The following is a 20,774-nucleotide window of genomic DNA, read 5'->3' on the forward strand; positions in this document are numbered from 1 at the left end:
CGCAAATGAGTTAGCACTGGGCTGAGCTGAACTGCCTCAGTGTTTAAGTCAAATTTAGCCATTAGAAGGTAACATCAGTATACATACGTTCTCCTTAAAAAAAAACAAAATCCCAAATCCATCAGCAAAACAAGCCTCTTCCAGAAATTTATTAATCTGAACCCCCTGCTGTGGGTAAGGTAAACATTACATCTTCTGGAGTTACAGCCAACTCCAAAAGCTTGGATCTAGAAGGTGATACCGCAGGTTCCAAACAGCTCACAGCCAACTGAGTGACGAGGCTGCCCACTGTTTAACATCCGTCGGGCAGTTTGGATACGCTTGCAAAGCATCCATGATTTGATTGTTGTCCAAAAGCAGTTTCATTAAGAGGTACTCTCTCTGAGCACGTACAGATGGTCTTTCTATTGGTCTTACTAATTCCAGTTGTAGCAAGTGTTCAAATGCCTAAAAAAGAAGGAAAAAAAATGTGGAAAAGGAAGATATCATCATTTGGGGCTGTACTGCTTGTTCTTAAGGTGCTGGTTTGACAGAAACCTGTGATGTGCAATCCCAGACAGACAGACAGTAAGTGCCAGCTCTGTGTTACCTTACGCCCTCTTGCACAGATAGCAAAGCACATCAGCTGTACCAGCTGAAACAGAATCACTTTTCTTCTTAAAAGAAATAGTATTTGAAATCTGGTGTACGTGTCACTGACTGGAAATGACTTGTTATTCCGGGAAACAACTGGAGTAGTCAGTTACAACTGCACAGGCAGCGTTACGTGATTTCCAGTTTAAGTGTCATTCATGAATAACATTGAATCGGAAACCAAGGCTGCTCCACCTAAAAGTTGCAAGACAGGAAGACAGCTTTGACCACTGAACCACTGCGGGTCCTTGGGTAAAGTTTAGGGACTGAAAACACAGCCCCTGCGTGACCAGCGCTCTGGCAGCTGCAGTGCAGCAGGATCACACCCTGCGACCAAGTCCCTGAACAGAGCCTGGCAAAGTGACCTTCACAGAGTGACAGCCCAGAAGGCCCACGGGGATCAGGTTTGTAACCAAAACGCCGTTCTCAATTTGCATTTCAGGCAGTAGTTGGTTGAGGCAAAACCAGCCCTATTAGGCTACAAATTGATTCCATGTACCAGCCAGACCTACTGGGGCTTGGAGTAAGGAAAACAGGTTTTTGATGTGGTACGATTAATTTAAATTTTGGAGACATCACTTCTCAACAGCAGAAGGGGATGAGCAACTTGATGATAGCTACTCATATACACAAACCTCTCCTTTGGAAGCCGTTTCTGATACAGTCGTTCTTGCTGAACCCCAGTCCTGCATCCGTTCAGCTCACTTGAAATAGAGTCCTCGCCCTGGTGCTAAACTCTTCCAAGTGTAACTATTGAGCAGCTCGGGACGGCCTTGAGCTCCCCATCCCAGGGAAGGCGAGCAGTGACCAGGCGCTGCCCAAACCCACCGCCCTGGCTGCCTGCTCTGAGAGTGGGGGGTTCTCGCCACCCTGAAGGGCCCTGTCCCAGTTTAGGGCTGCATGTGACTACTCCAATCTGCGCACTAGAAAAAAACCCCATCATCTAAATAATCTACAATAAAATAAATAAAACAAACCACAACAACAAAACCTTACATTTCAGGCTTACCTTCATGACAACTGGCTTTTCAAAGTTGTACATACAATGCGCCTTCCTTTGTATGAACTTCTGGAATTCTGTATCAGTAATAGGAAAAAAAAAAGTTAGTTAGGGGAAAGTAAATCATTTAGTGTTTGTAAAGTTCCTGCATTTCTCTCACCGTTGTAAACCATCTGGAAGTTAAATGGTTCTCCTTCATAAACATCATTTAAGTGTTTCATAGCTATAATTAGGCAGATTTCCAGGACAGACAAACCTAGAGGGAAAGACAAGAACTCTAAATATTTCTCTTAAGCATATCAGGAACACAAGCAGTTCACATACTATTTTTATTCCGCTATTTTTATACGCTGTAGGCCTCACCTATTTGTGTTGTATATCTTCATAATGTAAAAAAAAATAATCCAGAATTGGAAAGGCTAGATAAGAGAACATTCATTTTCCAGATATTTGAAGCAAGAATGTTAAGAAATGGGCTGCGTCCATCAAAAACCAAGAAAATTTATAGAAAAAACATCATTGCAGATTGGACAGCATGACACAGAATTTTTAGCAGCACCAAGACAATCTCCCTGCTACTATATAGCAAGTCATGAAATGAGAGTTTGAAGAGGTTATTCACTCTTCAAAGCTAAAGAAGTGACAAATTAGCACCACAGTACTAAGGAGACTTTGAGAATCACAGGGCCGAGCCAAACTAAAGCCTGTAAAATTTGGGAGCCATAGAGAAGCAATGGGCTAAGTTAACTTTTCCTGATCAGGAAAGCAATCACTCCTGTAACTATATTTAGGCTTAGTATCATCACCAGGAGACATTTATTTCTTCTCACTGTTTGCACAGGTTCTAAAATGCTTATCAGAGAAAACTTAAGCATAGCGCTCAGTACACCCCATCTACCAACGTTTGGAAAGGGAGAACCCCCAGACCTCGCAAAGGCAGCAGCAGCACACAGAAACACGCTAGAGGTGTCAGTACAGCATTAGCAGAAGCTCAGTTAAAGGCAGTTAAGCGCACACCGCTGTAGTTCTGAGAGCACAGAATTCAACTACATACTCCCATCTTGTACATATCCAAGCACAGACTATTGCAATTCTTGGACCGTTTGTTGCAACAGCTCCCAGCCAAAGCGTCCTCAGTATCCTCCAGCCCCCAGCTCTGGCAGGAAGATGTCAGCATCTTCCTCCGTCACTTAAACAGGACGGAAACGCTGCCCAGGCTGGTTCCTTTGCCCAGGCTACTGGTGCTTTCCCTGGCTAGCACTGCAGCACCACACAGGCTGTCTGGTACTGACAGCTGTCAGCCTGCATCGTAGCAGTGCACTGCCCAAGCTCCCCACATAATAGGATTTATATCCACTATCATGTAACTACATTTTTGGTTTATGCGGCATCGTTACATCCACACAAACCAGAGGAGAGCGGACTCCACAGGTGGAGGTATTCCCCATGAAGCCCATACCGACAGGGGACACTGCCCTGTACAATCTCTCTCACATCAGGAGAATTTCAGGGAGGGACTTGACAGATTCCATACTCCTAAGGAACATTTTGGGGAAACAGCTGAGCTTTACCATGTACAATATTTGCTTTTGAGTCCATTCTAGACTGCTTGCTTGCCTCATGAAGATCTGATGCAGTGATAAGCGGGTGATGCACATTAACGTTACTTACAGCGAGCATCTAAAAATAAAGTAGAAGACATTTTTCATTTAATTACTAATTACCAGACATACTTTCTACTTGGAGATGGAATGCAGAAGAACACATTTCCCCTGGAGTCACCTACTGGAAACATTAATGAATAAAGCCCTACACACACAGGAGGCTCACGCAGAAAACCTTGTAAATAGCTGGTAGCTACAACTACATTTTGCCAGGAAGGTTTTCCAGGCTTAAAACTTTAAAGCCTCCTCACTAGAGGAGATAAACACTCATTAACTTGTTTATATTAATTTCAATGGATTAGCATACTTCAGTGATTGCTGTAAGAATGACTTACAACTATTTTAAACATACCTTTGTACACAGAGCTACAGTGTACTCCTGTCACTGAAAGTACTAAGAAGGTGTCTGAAGGCACCTTGGTTTACAGAATACAAGTAAACCCTTCAGAGCATTTGCTGAAGTCTCACCTAGTTGCAATTTCAATCTTAACAATCTTCAACTACCTGTCACAGAAAGTGAGTTTTGAACAAATTTAAGTTAACAAATACATAGTTAACTGACCTCTTCTGACACCACTCTTCCCAAGCTAGTATTATCCACAAGCTGTTATACAGCAGTGGGCACACTGCAGTGCCCTTCACTTGCTCTTTAGAGCTTTAAGTATCTGACAATGCAGAGTGATGGGGAGCACTACATGTTATTTGAAAACAGCTGGTCATTGAGAACAAGTCCTTGCTACAGAAAAGCAGGTCATTAGCAAGAGTAGCTGCAACCCTCACCACCACCACACTGCCCATCACAAAGCTTCTCTCACCAGCTCAAATGGCAGACTCCTAGAGATTTTCAGAAGAAAAATTCATCCTGCAGGGCAATTAATCCACACTTCAGCTAATACAGAAGAATTACAGAAGTACTAGAATCTGTATTATATACTTTTATAAGCAAGATGGCTTCAGAGTGAAAAAGCCCCTTTTAACAGAAGAATTCAGAAAATGCTGAAAAAAACAATCAGGAACTTCAGTCTCAGCTCTGACACACCCTGGAGCACAAAGGGAGGCTATTCAGATAGCCATCAGCTCTTTTTCTGGCATTCATTCAAGCCACAGGACAGAATTGGGTGCCCCTAAACTAGAAATGATCTGCAATCTTGTAACTAACTCAAGTAAACAGAAGACTACAAAAAAAAAAAAAGACTCTGATCAGGCTCTGTGTTTCAGAACTAGAGCAGGAAGTCTGTGATCTAGTTCTCACAGTGGCTATAAACCCAGTGTTGGGAAAAGCTGTCAGCACTAAGGAGTCCAAGAACAGCCCACCACAGAGCTGAAGGTTAAAATCTGAATACTTGCACAACACAAGATAAGCAGGTATGTTTAGTGGGCTTTTCACACTGACAGCAGCACACAGATATTTTAAGATGGTTAAATAAGTGTTACTTATCGTCTGTAATGAATGTTATTGCATCCATATTAACTACACTAAAAAACAGAAGTGAGGGAGGCAGATTAAAAAAAATAAGAGACCCTCCAAGAGAACCTGACCACGTGTTAAGCTTCAGCTCATTTGTCGTGATAGGGGGAAGTTCACTGCCAGCATTACCTCCTACTTACTGAATACAGAAGTCTTCTCTCAGAGTTAACAGGAAGGTAGCAGTCTAATTTTTCTCCACACAGTGAGGCCTTTCCTCTCTCCAAGATAACTGGGAAAGGTTGAAGCTACCAAGTAAAATTCTGAAAGCTTCCTCAGACCCTTGATGCCAGATAACATGGTCATTCGGAAGATCAGAATTAACTTCCATCTCAGTATTGCTAGGGGTTAGTAGCCTCAGGCTCCCAGCACCTCAACATTTAAAAGATTAAGATCACATTTCCTGGACTAGCATCACACTAAGAGAGGAATTCCAGACAGCATCTGGGCTACGTGAATTGCTCCACATATGAAACCAGCTCTGGAAAACAAAGTGGTCCCTAATCATACAGTTCATAAAGTGATTTTATCTGATACTCTGCATAAGAAGAAACTGGAAGTGATAGAAAAAAGCATTTCAAAAGCATTTCCTCTGTGTGCATAACAAGATTGTAGACACATGGAAACGCTCGTACGCAAGAGGTATCCAGGAGCGACTAGTCCATAAATGCAAGTAATCTGTGCTCAGGAGCATCGTTGCAAGAACGGTTTAGGAGGAAGGAGGAGTGGGAAGAGGGATGACAACAACAAATAGTTTAGCTCAAAGTGACAGTTACTCCAAACGCAGCACCATCTGCTTTTATGTCAAAAGTGCATATACCTACACTGATAGTAATTCAAGAGTAGCTCAGGAAACAGGCCAGGAACACAGACAAACCCTAACAGCGTCCGGAGGAAGACAAAGTGGAGAGTCCTAAAGTGATGCAAGAATACAGTAAGAGACCATAGTTTAAAAAAAAAAAAAAGGCACTAAAATTTATTGATATTTGAAGAAGATGGATATTGATGAAGAGAAGCAGGTTTACTAAATAGTGACAGATTAAGTGAAAGAGAAGGAATGGAGGAATAATTGGCTACAACAGCAGACTTAAAGGTAGAAAAAGTACTTCGGTACAAGCAGTTTTCAGGACTCACCAGCAACCAAAATGAATCTCAGAAAGGTAAAAATACTTTGAAAGTATTTCACCAACAGTTTTGCTTTATAAATGGAAAGACTTGGCAAAAGTTATTTTAAATACCAAAACCCCACCATCACTTCAATTAAACAGTACACCCTCACAACATAACTGCTACAGAAATTGGCACTACTCAAATTCATTAGTAAAGCATGGACTGATAAAGCATGCAAGAAGCCAGGACTGTCAAAAACCCGCTGAATAAAAAGATGTTTCAAGTAAAGCTCAGATAACTGGCTTGAAAAATACAAGCGTTGCTTACCGATTATTGTAAATCAAGAAGATATTATATGCATATCCAAATACATACCAACAGCAAATTAAGTGAGCGCAGATCTTTAGTGTGGTGAAAAAGGTTCTGCAGCATGTCTTGCACAGTTTTATCCTCTGAGAGATGCTAAAAAAGAATTTAAGTGATATTTTCATCATCTCACCAAATCATTTCATACTCACCTGACAAAATACCAGTCAGGTAACTTTCAGAAAGAGCTCAGCTTATGCTTGACAATACAATTTCTTCAAGTCTAACCTTAACTTTCTGGTCTTTTTTTGTGACACTTCTAATTTTATCTCCAGACTTCAATAAGCAAAGATTCTCTATCACAATTCGATTTATTCCATATCAAACTCAGATAGCGAAAGGAAATACTAATCGTAGGTAAAGGCTTTACACTTATAAACTGGTCTTACTTTAGAAGTTTTACTAAAACACCAACTATGAAGAACTTTGAATACCTGAACATTTTTATTCCATTTTTGTGCAAAAGACTCATCAGGAAATCCAGCAGGAAGAGAAAGCTGTTCCTTGAATATCCTAATGTATTGTTTAAAATCAAAGGAATTTGTCAAATATATCTGTCGGTGAGAGAACCTTGATTTTACTCTCTTCTCCAAGAGCTCCAGGATATCCTTGTTAAAAACAAGTAAAAATAATAATTAAAAAAAGCAGATGCATTTAGTGCATTCTTTGCTACAGTAAAAACTACCAAGAGAAAACACCAAAGTAAATCGTGTTGGAAAAAAAAAAAAGAATTATTCAATTCTTAGGCTTAAAATGTTCTAACAAGACCTTTGCTAATTATTATAATTGATGTGCCTTGAAACGCCTAACAACTAGCCATTTACCCAAGTCATGTGATGCACTACATCATACAGGATAATTAGTTGCTAGGATACCCAGCAAAATTTCTCCATAGATTATGTAAATATTTCAGTTACTTAAGTCTGCATTCAAGATGTTTCAGCCTATCACAGCTCTAGACAAATTCTCTATTTAGTAGATACGTAGGTTGGCAGCTGTCAGTTCACATGCCTTTTGTCAGACTGGAAGAATCCTGCTTAAAAAAAAAACCCAAAACTTAAGAGCCAATATTTATCTTTTAAGATTGTCACACAGAACTAAGCAAGTCTGCCATCAGGTTGTTGGTTGAAGGTAATAGAGAAAAGCTTCCTTTCCTCAGAACACATAGCAATAGACTGGCATCAAAAACAAGCTGTGGGACTCATCCATTTAGAGAAACACAGTACTATTCCCCTACCTTATACTGGGACACAATGATTACACTCCCAGTTTCTAGGAATTCTGGGTAGGCCTTTTTGGTTTTTAAACATTTGTTGTGTGTTGGTTTTGGTGTTTTTACTTGCACTAAAAAAAGGCTTTAAGAATACTGAAATTCTGCACCAAAAAGAGAGCAGTAAGAGTAAATAGACAACAGTGCATAATATAAAGACCCCATTCGATTTAGAAGTCACATGCAACAGGGACCAGTGATTTAAAAAAGAAAAAAAAAAAAAACAAAACACACAACCACAAAAAAACCCCCACCAAACCTCAGAAGCAACAGCTATCACCAAAACCATGGTACAGGCTCTGAAGACTCTCCCTTAATTACATTCAAAAGCAGAGCAATACAGGGTTCTAAATAATGGGTGGTGAGGATACTAGACTCAGGGCAGTAATGAAGCCAAAGAAAAAATTGTATTTTATCAAATCATCTATCAACTATTTTACTAACTTCCAGAAATTTGCCCAGCTAAATATCGCCTAAACCTAATCAACCCTAGATTCAGGCATAAATGAAAGATTTTAATTATTCTTCTTCTTGTCATAACCCAGCTATCTTCACCACCAATCCAGTTTTTCTGAATAAACAGTATAATTTTTATAAAGTATCAACTTCCATAGTGTTACGAAGTAATTATTTCACAGTATACACCTAATCTGTCCACAGTTCCTTACAATGTCACTGTAAAAAATCACAGCAAGTTTAACATGGATCTTAAACCCATTTTGAATATGCTATTACAGCAAAAGTGACCTACTGATGCGTTTGCTTAAAAAAAAATTTCTTTGTCCTCAGAACAATGATTTAAACGCTGTAGGTTAATACAAGTCTGTTGTTACCAACTGCTGACTGAGAAACTGAAACGCCAAAGAGCAAATGTTCCAAAGAGTGAACGACAGTATAATAGAAAACAGTTACATGGATAAATATGGCCCTTCTGCAGTAATAGAGGACAACAGCCTTGTGTCTCCTTAGGAATGTAAACCTGCTCCTCTAACAGTAATACTGAAGGCTTTGCAGTTTTTTGTTCATCTAAGTTTGCTCTCACCACAAATTATTATTATTTTTTATCCCCCTTCCCAATTCAAACATCAGAAAAATGGATAATTCAGAAAAGACTCTTAGTAAATTAAGTAAGGTTCCAGGAGAGGAGAAAACCTTCCACCTAAGACAAAAGTCTCTTTAAAACAGCTAAAAACTTTGAATGAGAAAGCACAATTTCTTACCTGTCTACAAGTGAGTCCAATAACTGTTACTGGAGTTTGTGCTGACTGGGATATATCAAAGAGGTTATAGAGCAGTGTCTGATTCTTGTGATGAACAAACAGGTCAAATTCATCCAGTATAAACAAGACTGGACAACTGCTAGTTCGATCTCCTGAGAAAGCAATTTTGAAAGTTAGTATGGTAAGATCATCATCAGACTTCCATCTCTACAGCTTTCACAAATTCCAGTTTTAACAATTTACATATTTTCTTTTAGCTTTTCACTAAGCCCTCCTTTCACATATGTACTGCTACAACAGTAAAAAGAAAAATACACTGAAAAATTGGTAAGGTTTTGTAGTATTCCACCAAGCATCATTTCTGGTTGCAAGGGAAGACAGACTTCTATGGCAAATTTTTAAAAAAACATTTTTAATAGCTTCAATCTGGATAAAACAATCTTTCCTTCATAGCTGACCAACACATCCAAGCCTTTATGGCATCAGATATGTTAGGTATATGTTTGTTTAGTATTACATATTTTTCACATTATTTTGTAAGCATGCCATATTCTTGGGCTAGATTTCTTCATACCACTTGTACAAGTAGATGAAAAAACATGTATATGCTAACTTTTCAGTCAAGTGACACACACACTGTATCAGAACAGGGGCTACTAGTATTTACCTTTCCTTAAAGCTTCAAGAAGGAACGCAAGATTTTCAGCAAAACTGCCCTACACAGAAAAGAAAAAAGTTTCACAATAGATTTTCAATGTAATTCTCAGAATTGTGTAACTACATCAAGTTCAGGTACGTAATGGAGGCCATTTCCTTCTAAAACCCTGCTTTCAAAACCAGTGCCTATTCAAAAATTTACAGCGTTACTTCACGTTGTATAATCATAACCTCTTCAGGATAGGAAAACTGAGTTAACTCCACATTGATCTACTTCTTTCCAGTCTGAAAACCCCAAACTAACTGCCTCAGACAGGCAAAAATTAGTTATCAGAAGAATGTCTACAATAAGCTAAATTTACAAGTAGCTTTATCTTTCCTTAAAAAGCTACTGCATACTCATTTTCCATCTACACACATGCAAAAACTGCCACCTAACGCGTTCCACTGAGAATGATCAGTATGCAGTTTTTTAATTTGCAACCTCATTAGATGAAAGCATCAAACATTCATGGCAGAAAACAATGACTTGCTATGACCATCCTGCTTCAGTTACACACACATTTACACACTCTCAAGCACACAAGTTGTGAGATGGGAAATAACTGAAGACCACAAGCCCTATCAAAGAAGGCAGAAAAGCCAATTTACTCTTTGAATGCGAGTTGCAGAAGCTAAGAAAGGAAAAGTTTCTATCAAGAGAAGTAAGGACATTCATGCAAACCAGTACGTTTCCGTGCCCATGTGCAAACAAAGGGATTAGATAGCTAAGAGTTTAAAGTAGTACTCCAAAATAACTTAATGGGGAAAATTATAGGGGAATTAAACATATTTATGTCCAGTTTTCCCTCCAGCATTTTTGGTAGTGGAACTGTGGACCTTGAAAGGTTGTTCTAGTTCTTTGTTGAAAAGACAATTCATTCAAACAGCTAGGCTGAAATTAAATACTTGCTATTTCCTTTCATTACTGCAACTGTATTTGGGAAAATTTTAGCTCACCATCAGAAAGGTTTTCCATTCTCTGTATCTAAATTCATTTGCGATAAGTAAGAAACCAAAGCCCAGCCTAAGAAGCAAGCATTTCCAAAAGATAATAAAGCCTAATAACTACAACCTACACTTCATCTTGTATTCCACACTAACCTAGTTCTCCAGTTTCTCTTAACTAAAGCAGTAACATCTTGGCTCTTTAGCTTTCCAAATGCAACTGATGAAAATAAACCTCATCTATTGAGATCTCACCTTTCTCGCCTCTCACAATTCTGCTTTAGCCACATGGATCAGTATTACACGTGACTCGCAACGGTGTGAACTCTGCCAATCTCAAAGGCCCTATCTGAAAGCAAAGGAGGAGATGATGCTCAGAAGGACCTTCTGTCATACCAGAAGATGGCCTCTCAAGAACACTCACTGAATAACAGGCTGTCCTGGTTTCAACTGGGATGGAGTTAATTTCCTTTCTAGTAGCTGGTATAGTGTTATGTATGAGAAGAATGTTGGTAACACACTGATGTTTTCAGTTGTTGCTGAACAGTGCTTAGACTAAGTCAAGAATTTTTCAGCTTCCCACACCCAGCCAGCAAGAAGGCTGGAAGGGCACAAGAAGTTGGGAGGGGACACAGCCAGGACAGCTGACCCAGACTGGCCAAAGGGACATTCCATACCATGTGATATCATGCCCAGTATATAAACTGGGGGGAGTTGGCCAGGGGGATCGCTGCTCAGGAACTATCCGGGCATGGATTGGTGAGTGGTGAGCAACTGCATTGTGCATCACTTGTTTTGTATATTCTGATTCTTTTATTACTATTGTCATTTTATTATTGTTATTATTCTCATTACTCTTTTCTTCCTTTCTGTTCTATCAAACTGTTCTTATCTCAACCCATGAGTTTTACTTTTTTCTTCCCTCAATTCTCTCCCCCATCCCACTGGGTGGGGGGAAGTGAGTGAGAGGCTGCATGGTGCTTAGTTGCTGGCTGGGCTTAAACCACAACACAGGCAACAACCAGGGTAGCCGAGATCACCAGCCCAAGTTATTTCACATGCAGATGAGTGAAATTTAATCTGAAGCACTTCAGTTATTCTCTTTTATTACTGACTTTACTACTAATAGAAATGAGTTTCTTATCTTTGGGACAAGGTCAATAGAAGCAAATATTTTAATAGAAATCCTATGCAAAATGAGAGCTCTAGGAAGCCTGGATAGATTTCCCTATGAACTACAAAAGGCTGCAAATATACTAAAGATACTGCTTTTTGACTGGTTAACTTGCTTACTCTTTGTCTTGAAGTGTTAAAGCTGGTATTTCCAAAATGCTCTACCCCTCTGAACAAAGTCTCTTCTGAATGCTTAATGTTTGCTTCATTCTGAGGCTTGAAGTAAATGTTGAGAGTGCCCTTCCATTCTTCCTCCTTCTCTAAGTCAAAGTTGATCTTTTGCAAAAAGTATCAGGATGCATTAATGTTGCTTAACTAGCAAAATGTAACGTTCAGCACTTGTGTAGAACGCGAGTATTTGTTGGCATGCTTTAAGTGTTTGTAAACCAGGGTCTTCACCGGTGAATGCTGCCACAGTTCACTACTGCCATCAATTATTAAATATTTTAAAAGAGAAAGCTTTCAGAAGACTGAGTCGGCCCATTGCAATTTTGCTAATAAATTCTCAGAGCCCATTCGGTCTCAACAAGCTGTATTCTATAAAGCTAGTTTTCTAGGCAAGGATTTCTGAGGGAGATAAGCGAAGAGTATAATAAAGTCAATACTTACAAAAACTTTATCCCCAACCACATTTTCCAGGTGCAACTGTCTAGTGATCTCCTTCAGGGCCACTTTATCATTGGTTTGCAGAAGCCCTGAAAGAAAATGATTTTTTCATCAAGAACTGGCAGTTCTCCTTCACTCCAAGAGGCCACATCTACAGCCACTAGAAACTTATCCAGAAGCTTCTCTCCATTTCCAGCCTTATAAAGCTATGCCTTTTTATAAATTAACACTGGACATTTTTGATATGTAATAAGTGGTTACTTAAAACAATTCGGTCAAAATTGAACTGATTTTTAACATTTTGAAAAGTCATTAAAAGCACAAAAGTTCTCTTTATATAGAGAGATACAAAGATGGGAAGGCATTTTGGAGCTCAGAGACAAATGTGTCTGTAACCAAGGCTAGATTACAACTGCTGAAACCAAAATTTTTGTTCAGTACATACAATATACAACAACTGAATATAACATAACATTTGAATTATGCTGCATTACTTGCCATTCAGATGAACTTCCAAGAGGTTCTCTCTAACTTGTTTCATTTCTGTGAGCTCTCTTAAGACATGATTTAATAACTAGGAAAAAGATACATAATTTCTTTACAAGATTAAAGTATTAACAGTAAGAAAAGTGTACAAATGGATATTATCAGATAGGAAACAGTATGTGCGGTTTCATTAGGTAACAATGTTTCTGAGTATTTTCAAGACTAAAACACTGAAATGACAACTTCACATTCACTATCATGACTGTAGCAATTACATTTGTTCATTTTGCTGAATTAGTAGGGAAAGAAATATAAAAATAACTCCAGTATTTTAGTCACTCATTTTTTGGAGTAATATCTAGGGGCTCTGCCTTAATGAAAAATCCTTTACGAGTTTTGAGACGTGACAGAATTTGTCTCTTATGTTAGTAGAGTATTTGGCTTCATTAGATGTTGTAAACAAAAATATTTGCTTTAAATCTTTAAGGACACTATGCTTATTCTTTTCTTCTTGAAGTTGGGAAGCATGAGAGAAAATGAAGTTGCACATTAAATTGCTTATAAAACTTAGGGGCCTGAAATCTACAGTCCATCAAGAACTTGTTCTCAGTAAAAGTCATAAGGAACTTGTATTAAAATACGTACAAGTAGTCGAAATGTTAACTTTTCATTCACTTGCTACTTCTTTGCTTTTGTTTCCTCAGCTGAGATTGTGCAGATCCCATCTATGTGTATGTATACATACATATGTAGACACAATTTTCTTGTCTCCAGCAGTCTTTTTTGAAAACTAAACATCTTTCACTTGATATAGAATAAGAAAATCATTCATTTGGCATACGTAATTTGCTTACTTATATTCTGGCAGGAAGGATGATGAATTTTCATCTTCACTATCCTTATGTAAAAGGTTTGGAAGAAAATTTAAACTTTAAATAATAAACATAGTTTGAGTTTTGGTGATTGGGGGGGCACGTGTTATTTGAGGGATTGTTCTGTTGTGGATTTTTTAAAAACTTTCACATTTACTCCAATTTGTTTGTAGTATAGAGCTCATCTAGACTCTTCTATTGATATTGTGTTTAGAAGCAGATACAGTTAGACTCCTATTACAGCTGCCAACATTTACTATATGGAAACCTGGAACAAAAAAGCTTATTCCCTTGGTTTCTTACGTTTACGCCCAATAAGCAGATGCCATCCATTCTGGCTAGCCCCTTATCCAACAGTCTCAACTGGACCTTGAAAGTCTACATTGCAAATACAAGAAAATCTGAAAACCATTTTCTGCACTATGAGAGTACTTGTTGCTTACTTTACAAATCCGTGAGTCTAAGAAAGGAAAAATAAACTCCAGTTCAAGCCCAGCAGGAAGTACATAGGTGGAAGAAACCTTATTTGCCACTGGTTTATCAACTCTTTCCCCACCACAACTCTGTAGTATTTTGACAATTATCCTTCCTCTGAAGCATCATGGGTAACAGAAAAAAGTAACAATACTGACTGGTTTTGAAATGCAGAACAAGCAAGCTATCAAAAAACTGGCAGAATGATTGGTGTCAGCTGTATCATGGATATGTTTACAATCTATTCATTTATTTCTATTCCACTGTATTTAAACGCTTGAAGGGCACTTGCATTAGCACTTGGGAAGACTTCCAAAGTAATTTTTCAATCTTGAATACTTTGTGCAGTAACAATGAACCTATTTATCACATTATATACTCATGTAAACATAAAAGACTTAAGTGTTTGCATAATATTAAAGCATATAACACTTAAGTTAGATGTCATTTGTTCACATGCCTCAACTAAAGAGTGCTTTTAAAATACAAAACCTACACTTGTAAATTATAACTAGCATACAATACTCGGCCTCCTAGGAATTGAGGTCACAATTTTTTGTGTGTTTTTTGTGTTTTTGTCAGCTGCACGTGAAGCTATTCTATTTTACAAAATCACTAGGAACTCAGCATTTGAAAAATTCCAGAAGATTGTTAGGAAATCATTTTCTTCATATTGTTATTCAACAGAATTAGCTCACAAGAAGTCCTAGAGAATTAGCTCACAAGAAGTCCTAGAATGTTTTGAAATTATGTGTAAACAATTAGCAATTCTCTCTTTAAAAAGAAGCAGAGATGAAAATTTAGCTCCAAAAGCTCCTAGGACTTCAGCAAGGTTATCTGCCTCATGCTTAATTTAACCCTGTATCAACTTTTAATACATGTTTATACCGCAGTCTTTCCTGATCCTCGGGGTCCAATAATGAGGGCAGAATTACTTTCTCCATGCACTGTAGATCGTTTCAGCAGTTCCAGCAGATGCCTGTGTTGACAATAGCAATAGGTAAAAAATTTCAAACCAGGCAACGTTCACTGAAATCATGGAAAATTCAGAGAATCTTTAGGACATAAGAGAAAACTTGATACATTTCAACTTGCTCTCAGAGCCAACATTCAGGGCATGCAAAATGTAATACAATAAAGCACAAAAGGGTAAGTGATCAGCTCTCAAAATATTTTAAAATAGTAAAACATGCAGAAGTCAGGAGTATTACTAATCCATAAAGTTCTACAATTCTCCACCATGAAAGGACAGACTTCAATAATATTTTTATTTTTTTTTAAGAAAGAAACAAGATTGCTTTCTGTGATACCACTATAGCTTACAAAAAAGGAAGACTGGCAAACATATTGAAGGAAATCTTGACACCAGGAAAAATTAATAATTTAGTGGAATATATTAATTTTGACAACCTTCATAAAACTGAATATATGCTAAATTTAGACATTCAAAGCTTGTGAATGCTAACAGCAATACTGAACTTCAATTTCACATTCTATTCCCACCCAAAGGAAGGAAAAAAGAGCAACTATAAATTACCTTCAGCTAGAGTTATTACCTAGTACCACATTTAAAGTACTTGTAACGACTACTGACACTTCCAATTCCCAAATGTTTACAAATGCATACATTTTTTTTTTGCTTGGAATATTAACATCATGGAATTGCTTCTAAGGAAGTGATAGAGTCATCATGGAACAGCTGTAGCAAATGCATGTGGTTTTATTCACTATCCGAGAGCTAATTACAGCCAAGAGCCCTGATACATCTTGGGAAAGAAAAACTAAGAGCTGAGAAGTTCATTGTGTTTTCTCTCCAGCATAATTCATCACCAGTGGCATATTAAGTAGAAGACAGTCTGTAAACTGTTTTTCAGAATTCCAATATAAAGAGGGGAGGCTTGTTTTGTAGAACACTAACATCACAGAAATACATTTTCTCACAACAGTAAACACGTTTGTGAGCTCTACACGTATATCACACTACCCTTGAACAACAAAAATGGTATTTTCCTTCCTGTAAGGGAAAGGAAACCAACGTTCACATCAGGCGATTCAACTCACATAAAAATGGATTGTTTAAAACAAGTTCTTCAGATACACGTTTGTTATTTTCAGAATTTGACCTACATCTGTAAAAGGATTAGTATTAGAATAGTATATTATTGTCACAATAGGTCCCTTCTTCCTAACTCTAATCTCTGCATTGGATGACCCCAAGAAGTAGGTTGCTTTAAATATGGGTCCTTACTTAAAGAAACACGATGTCGGCGCCCAAGGTTTAAGATTTACTTTTACCACAGTTACCAATAAACAGGAGAAAAATACGAAGTAAAAATAAAAATTTGCAACAAGAAAGTTTAACATTTTGCTTGGTCGGGTCATTAAACATAGCCTTAGAATATGCACTTAAAGTACCTTTCAGGCTCAAAAAGAAGCGTTTCAGGAATTACAGATTTGAAACAAGGACAAGAAGTCCAAAACTCAGAGCCTGACAGAATGGTTGTATAAAAACTCTTAAACTGAGGCAAACAATTTTTAGAAGCATTGTGCTGCAAGTCATTTAAGCCTGTATAATTTAGAAAAGCAGAGGTAGTGGAAAATTCTGACTTCACCTGATTATTTTACTACTGTGGTTAAAGTAGAAATTACTTAGCATTTGAATCTGCTCACTTACCTGTACTGATGTTCAATCCCAAACAGTTTTCCAGTAGCACAATCATGACAGAATCTTTCACGTAAAATTTTTTGCACCTACGGATATAACACAAGACACAAAGAATGCTTGGTGCTTCAAACACGAGAATGTACCAATAATGTAACGACTGCAGTAAAATATGCCCGTTTCTGTGGTGTCAAAACTACTCTGTAACACGTAAGCTTTAATTGTCATCAATGATATTGCGTCTTGAAAGTAAGAATGAAGTTGCAGTAGGTGGAATATTTAACAGACTCATTGTAGCAGAAAAGGGAAAATTCAATTCAATGATAGCAATATATGTCTTTGGTCCCTTCTGCTACGGTTTCTTTCCTTCACCCCCCCAAAAGGAATGTTATACTTGTCACCAAAATTAGGTCAGTAGTTCATCTAATTCATAGTTCTAACTTACTGTGTAATACAGGCAAGAAAACATTTACCAGGTGACTTAAATAAAAAACGACCCACTTAGTTATTCCCCCGAATCCTCAGTGAATACACTTTTTGCACCACTGGCAACAACATTGCAGCCTACAGCCTTCAAACATTAGAAAGTACCAAATTTACAGTTCCTGTGAAGATGTAGTTCAGTTCGGAAGGAGGACAGGAAGCAGTACGAAACTGAAGCTAATATTTGGCTTACAAAGGATGGAATGAAGTCTATCCAGCTTGCTTTTTAGATCAACTTCTGAAGTTCTTCAAACTGCACAGTGAATACAGTCATTTTAACTATTAGTTTGGATGTTCTCCTTGGGGTATCTTTAGATATCTGCACTGACTTCTGTTTTCCACGTTAAGAACTGTTACTTAAAATTGTATCTTCAATTCCCAAACAGCCAACCTTCAGCATCATAGCAGAATTCTTCCTACCACTTGACTAGCAGCACGCAGATAGGACAATCCCGTCTTTTAAAAATTTACAGGACTCTATACTACGACTTCTCCCCATCCCTCATTTAAGCTATCCTAAAATACCTGCACGCTCCATCCTTTCATAATGCTTGGTGTCCAGTTTAAGTGCTTATTGTCAAAGAATTTCAGAGATTAAATCACAAACTGTTAATGAAGTGATTTTCCTTTAAAATCACCTTGCCTTTCAGTCTAAGTGAATGGCCATCTGACCTAAAAACTAACTATATCATTATCATGCACATCTGTACCATTGGTTTTCCATTCTCTTAATCAGAGTTGGCTCATCTTCCCCCCACGTTTTTTTCTCTACATTCTTCAGTTGCACCTCTTAACCGAGTCCTTTTTCATTTCTGCTGAATCCTAAGAAATAATGAAAATAAGTGCAGCATTCTATCCCAGGTAAACATATACGGAGACAATACTGTACCATGAAGGATTTGTGTTTCTCTCATCTTAGGCAGGAGTTACTCATTCACACCCGTTTTAGCTGATCAGGCACTGTTCTGCGGTATGTTACTAACAGGCTTTTAGTATCTCAAAGATACATCTTCTTCTAACGCTTAGCTAATTTATAATTTATGACAGAATTATCACCATCAGCTCTAGGCGTTTGGTTTAAAAATAAATACATGTGGACACACCTTTGTGTAGTACTCCTCAGCAAAACCAAATAATGGATAGAAAAACAATAAGAAAACCTATTTTACTAATAATTCCACTTTATGAAAGGAATCCTTTTTTAATCCAAGCTGTGCTCATATACCTGAGTTTTCAGTACTCTTGTTGTTCTACTAAAGTCTTACTGATTTAATTTCCAGATTTATTCTGTTTTAATGAACAGTCAGCATTGTCCATCCACAAGGGAAAAGGTTTTCCTCCTATAAAGGAATTTTATAGGTAAATGAGGGAAAGATATTAAAGTATAAGAAATCACTGAACCAGAGGTAATTTGCTACAAAATGCATCACAGGTTTTAAGTAGCCACTTTGAGAAAACAGAAGAATAAAGCTTAAAAAAAACCCCAAACTGAAAACTGATTCGGCAGCTGCTGCCCTGCCTAATCTAGGCTGTTAAAAAAGTCACCTAGGTTCTGATTCACCCTACAAACTGGAAGATAAAGAATCTGATTAGATAAAAATAGATTTATGCAAATCTATTGCCGCAAACAGCTGTAAAAGCGAAAGACCACCCTTTACCATTTTTATTAAGACTCCAAAAAGTAGATCATTACCATAACACTTGAAGTAAGCAAGCATCAGGAGAGAAGCTGGAAGAAATACAGAACGCAAACAGAACAAAAACCACTTACAGCCCTAGAAATTACATCAAGTATCTGTGCATGCCCTTTTACCTGGTCTAGTAAAAAACTATAGAATGACATGGATGGCAGAGGATGGGAAAGTTCCGTAACTTAAAAACAAAGTCAGCTAATAAAGATGCTACTAACCTGCAAAATACTTTCTTCATTTGCTCCACTGCTCTCCTTTGACTTGCGTTTACTCATTGTGGAACTTTTCACCTTTAAATAGGAAAGAGAATACAAGTGTTATACTAAATTACTTTGTTTTCCAAATAATTGTTAGTCAGAAACTGTACATAAGATGTTAGTAAACTAAATTTAGTACAACAAACACAAGGCAGTTGCTCATTCGTAAGAGATTAAGTTGTAACGAGCACTGTTTCTTAATTGATGAAGATGTATTGGTTCACCTTACTAGTACAAAAAAAAAACCCAAATGACTGAAGCAGTTTTAGTTCATTTCTAATTAGATGAAATCCACGTTTACATACAACTTCTGAACAGCATTTGCTTTAGGCTGCTTTTCAACACAATGCAAACAGTACCTAATGCAACCGATACGAAAGTTTTTCTTCAAGTTTTCTTCCAAGCTCTTCTAGCAAGTTCTTAACAGCAACGATGACATTGACGAATCTGCGAATGACATACCAAGTTCCATGAAGACAGCACAGCTGCACACAAGCTGACCTCACACAGATCCAGGAGCATCACAGCCAGCACATTTACACTTCAGACACATTATTGCGAACAAGCGAATTGATAGCTTTCAACTAAGTTGTACTAACAAGTGGCATTTGTACACCTTCTCCTCTGACCAACCACCAAGCCTAATTTGTTCGTTTTAATTGTGTTGAAGAGAGTTTGGAACAATGTATTTATGCTTCTGCAGCTGGAACAAGCTACAGGAGCACAGTAACACGTTAAGTCATGACAACTGAGTTTTTATAGGAACAGTTAGCTATCTATATTTATACTGCTGCAGCTTATAACAATAACCACAGATAAGCAGCATGAGTAAAAAACAATTCTCCCTCTTTGCATCAACAGAAAGCTTCCCAGACTTGGTCCGCAACCATTTACGCTTATTTTAGCACAGCTGTTCCCCTCTTCTCCCAATCTTGCTCCTTCTGTTGCAAGGCCCGCATTGTTCAGTCCCCTGGCACAGCAGCTATGCCTGCAAAGAACGAGACCAGCTACTAAAAAAAAATATATATATATATAGAAACGAAGCAGTCGTTGTGGGCCCAGACCCAGAGAAGTGTGAGGCGCAGGAAAACAACGCTAACGAAGCTGAACCGAAGCCGTCAGATTAATTAAACGGGAGCACAATAGCAACAGGACTACCGGACCAGGAGCGGTTTCCATCCGCAGCTCGCCAAGCTATACCGAAGCACCTCAGCCATCGAGTGCCGCTTCCAACCGAAAAATGCCCCCGGCCTCCCCGAGCTCCCCCGGGGTGCGTGAGGGGGTGTCTCTCCCGCCTCACCCCCCGCGCCGATGGGACGCGCAGAAACGGCCTCCACCACCTCCCGGTGGGGCGGGCGGCCCAGAGACGCCGGCCTATACAGCAGCAGGCCAGCGGCAGCCATTATTCCCCTCACACAAGCCAAACCCCTGGGCGGGGGGACGCCGCATCCCCCGCATCGCTCCTTCCCGCCCCCCGGCGCCTCACCTGAGCCGGCGGCGGCACTAACGGCCGCTCTCGCGCCGCCGCCCAGCTGCCGCGCTCCCGGCAGCGCCCGCGCCGCCCCCTTCACGTGACCGCCGGCTTCGCTTCTTCCTCCCCTCCCCTCCCCCGCTTCCTTTCATTTCCCTTCCCTTGCGCCCCCAGCCCGCCCCCTCACTTCCGCCCCGGCCTCTCCCCGCCACTTCCTTCCGCCCCGC

The 20,774-nt window shown here is 38.8% G+C and overlaps 1 protein-coding gene across 8 annotated transcripts; it reads right to left on the minus strand.

The window, feature by feature from the left end:
- Positions 1-131: 131 nt before the first annotated feature.
- ORC4 (origin recognition complex subunit 4) lies at positions 132-20,646 on the minus strand. 8 transcript variants are annotated; one of them, XM_075028992.1, is made up of 17 exons: positions 20,563-20,646; positions 19,436-19,523; positions 19,038-19,109; positions 18,354-18,468; positions 17,839-17,950; positions 16,658-16,734; positions 14,872-14,962; positions 12,650-12,725; positions 12,155-12,240; positions 9,396-9,444; positions 8,729-8,880; positions 6,673-6,846; positions 6,248-6,334; positions 3,205-3,313; positions 1,794-1,889; positions 1,643-1,710; positions 132-447 (listed from the first exon to the last, which is right to left on the minus strand). In XM_075028992.1, the coding sequence occupies exons 5-17, from the start codon at positions 17,839-17,841 to the stop codon at positions 259-261; spliced, it is 1,257 nt and encodes a 418-aa protein (XP_074885093.1). In that variant the 5' UTR covers positions 17,842-17,950; positions 18,354-18,468; positions 19,038-19,109; positions 19,436-19,523; positions 20,563-20,646; the 3' UTR covers positions 132-258. The 8 variants fall into 8 exon arrangements, with proteins under 8 accessions (XP_074885093.1, XP_074885091.1, XP_074885096.1 ...); XM_075028990.1 differs by lacking the exon at positions 18,354-18,468; XM_075028995.1 differs by lacking the exon at positions 18,354-18,468 and having other exon boundaries at positions 14,862-14,962.
- Positions 20,647-20,774: the final 128 nt, after the last annotated feature.

Source organism: Buteo buteo, chromosome 5, assembly GCF_964188355.1.
Source record: "Buteo buteo chromosome 5, bButBut1.hap1.1, whole genome shotgun sequence".
Taxonomy (NCBI): Eukaryota; Metazoa; Chordata; class Aves; order Accipitriformes; family Accipitridae; genus Buteo; species Buteo buteo.

Excerpts from the sequence above, each read along its gene's own strand:
- ORC4 (XM_075028988.1), bottom strand. The coding sequence starts at position 19,094 with ATGAGTAAACGCAAGTCAAAGGAGAGCAGTGGAGCAAATGAAGAAAGT. Across the intron at positions 12,726-14,871 it reads GAGGATCAGGAAAGACTGCG|TTATTAAATCATGTCTTAAG; the intron begins GTATAAACATGT and ends TCTTTTTCCTAG. Across the intron at positions 8,881-9,395 it reads TCTTGAAGCTTTAAGGAAAG|GAGATCGAACTAGCAGTTGT; the intron begins GTAAATACTAGT and ends TTGCTTTCTCAG.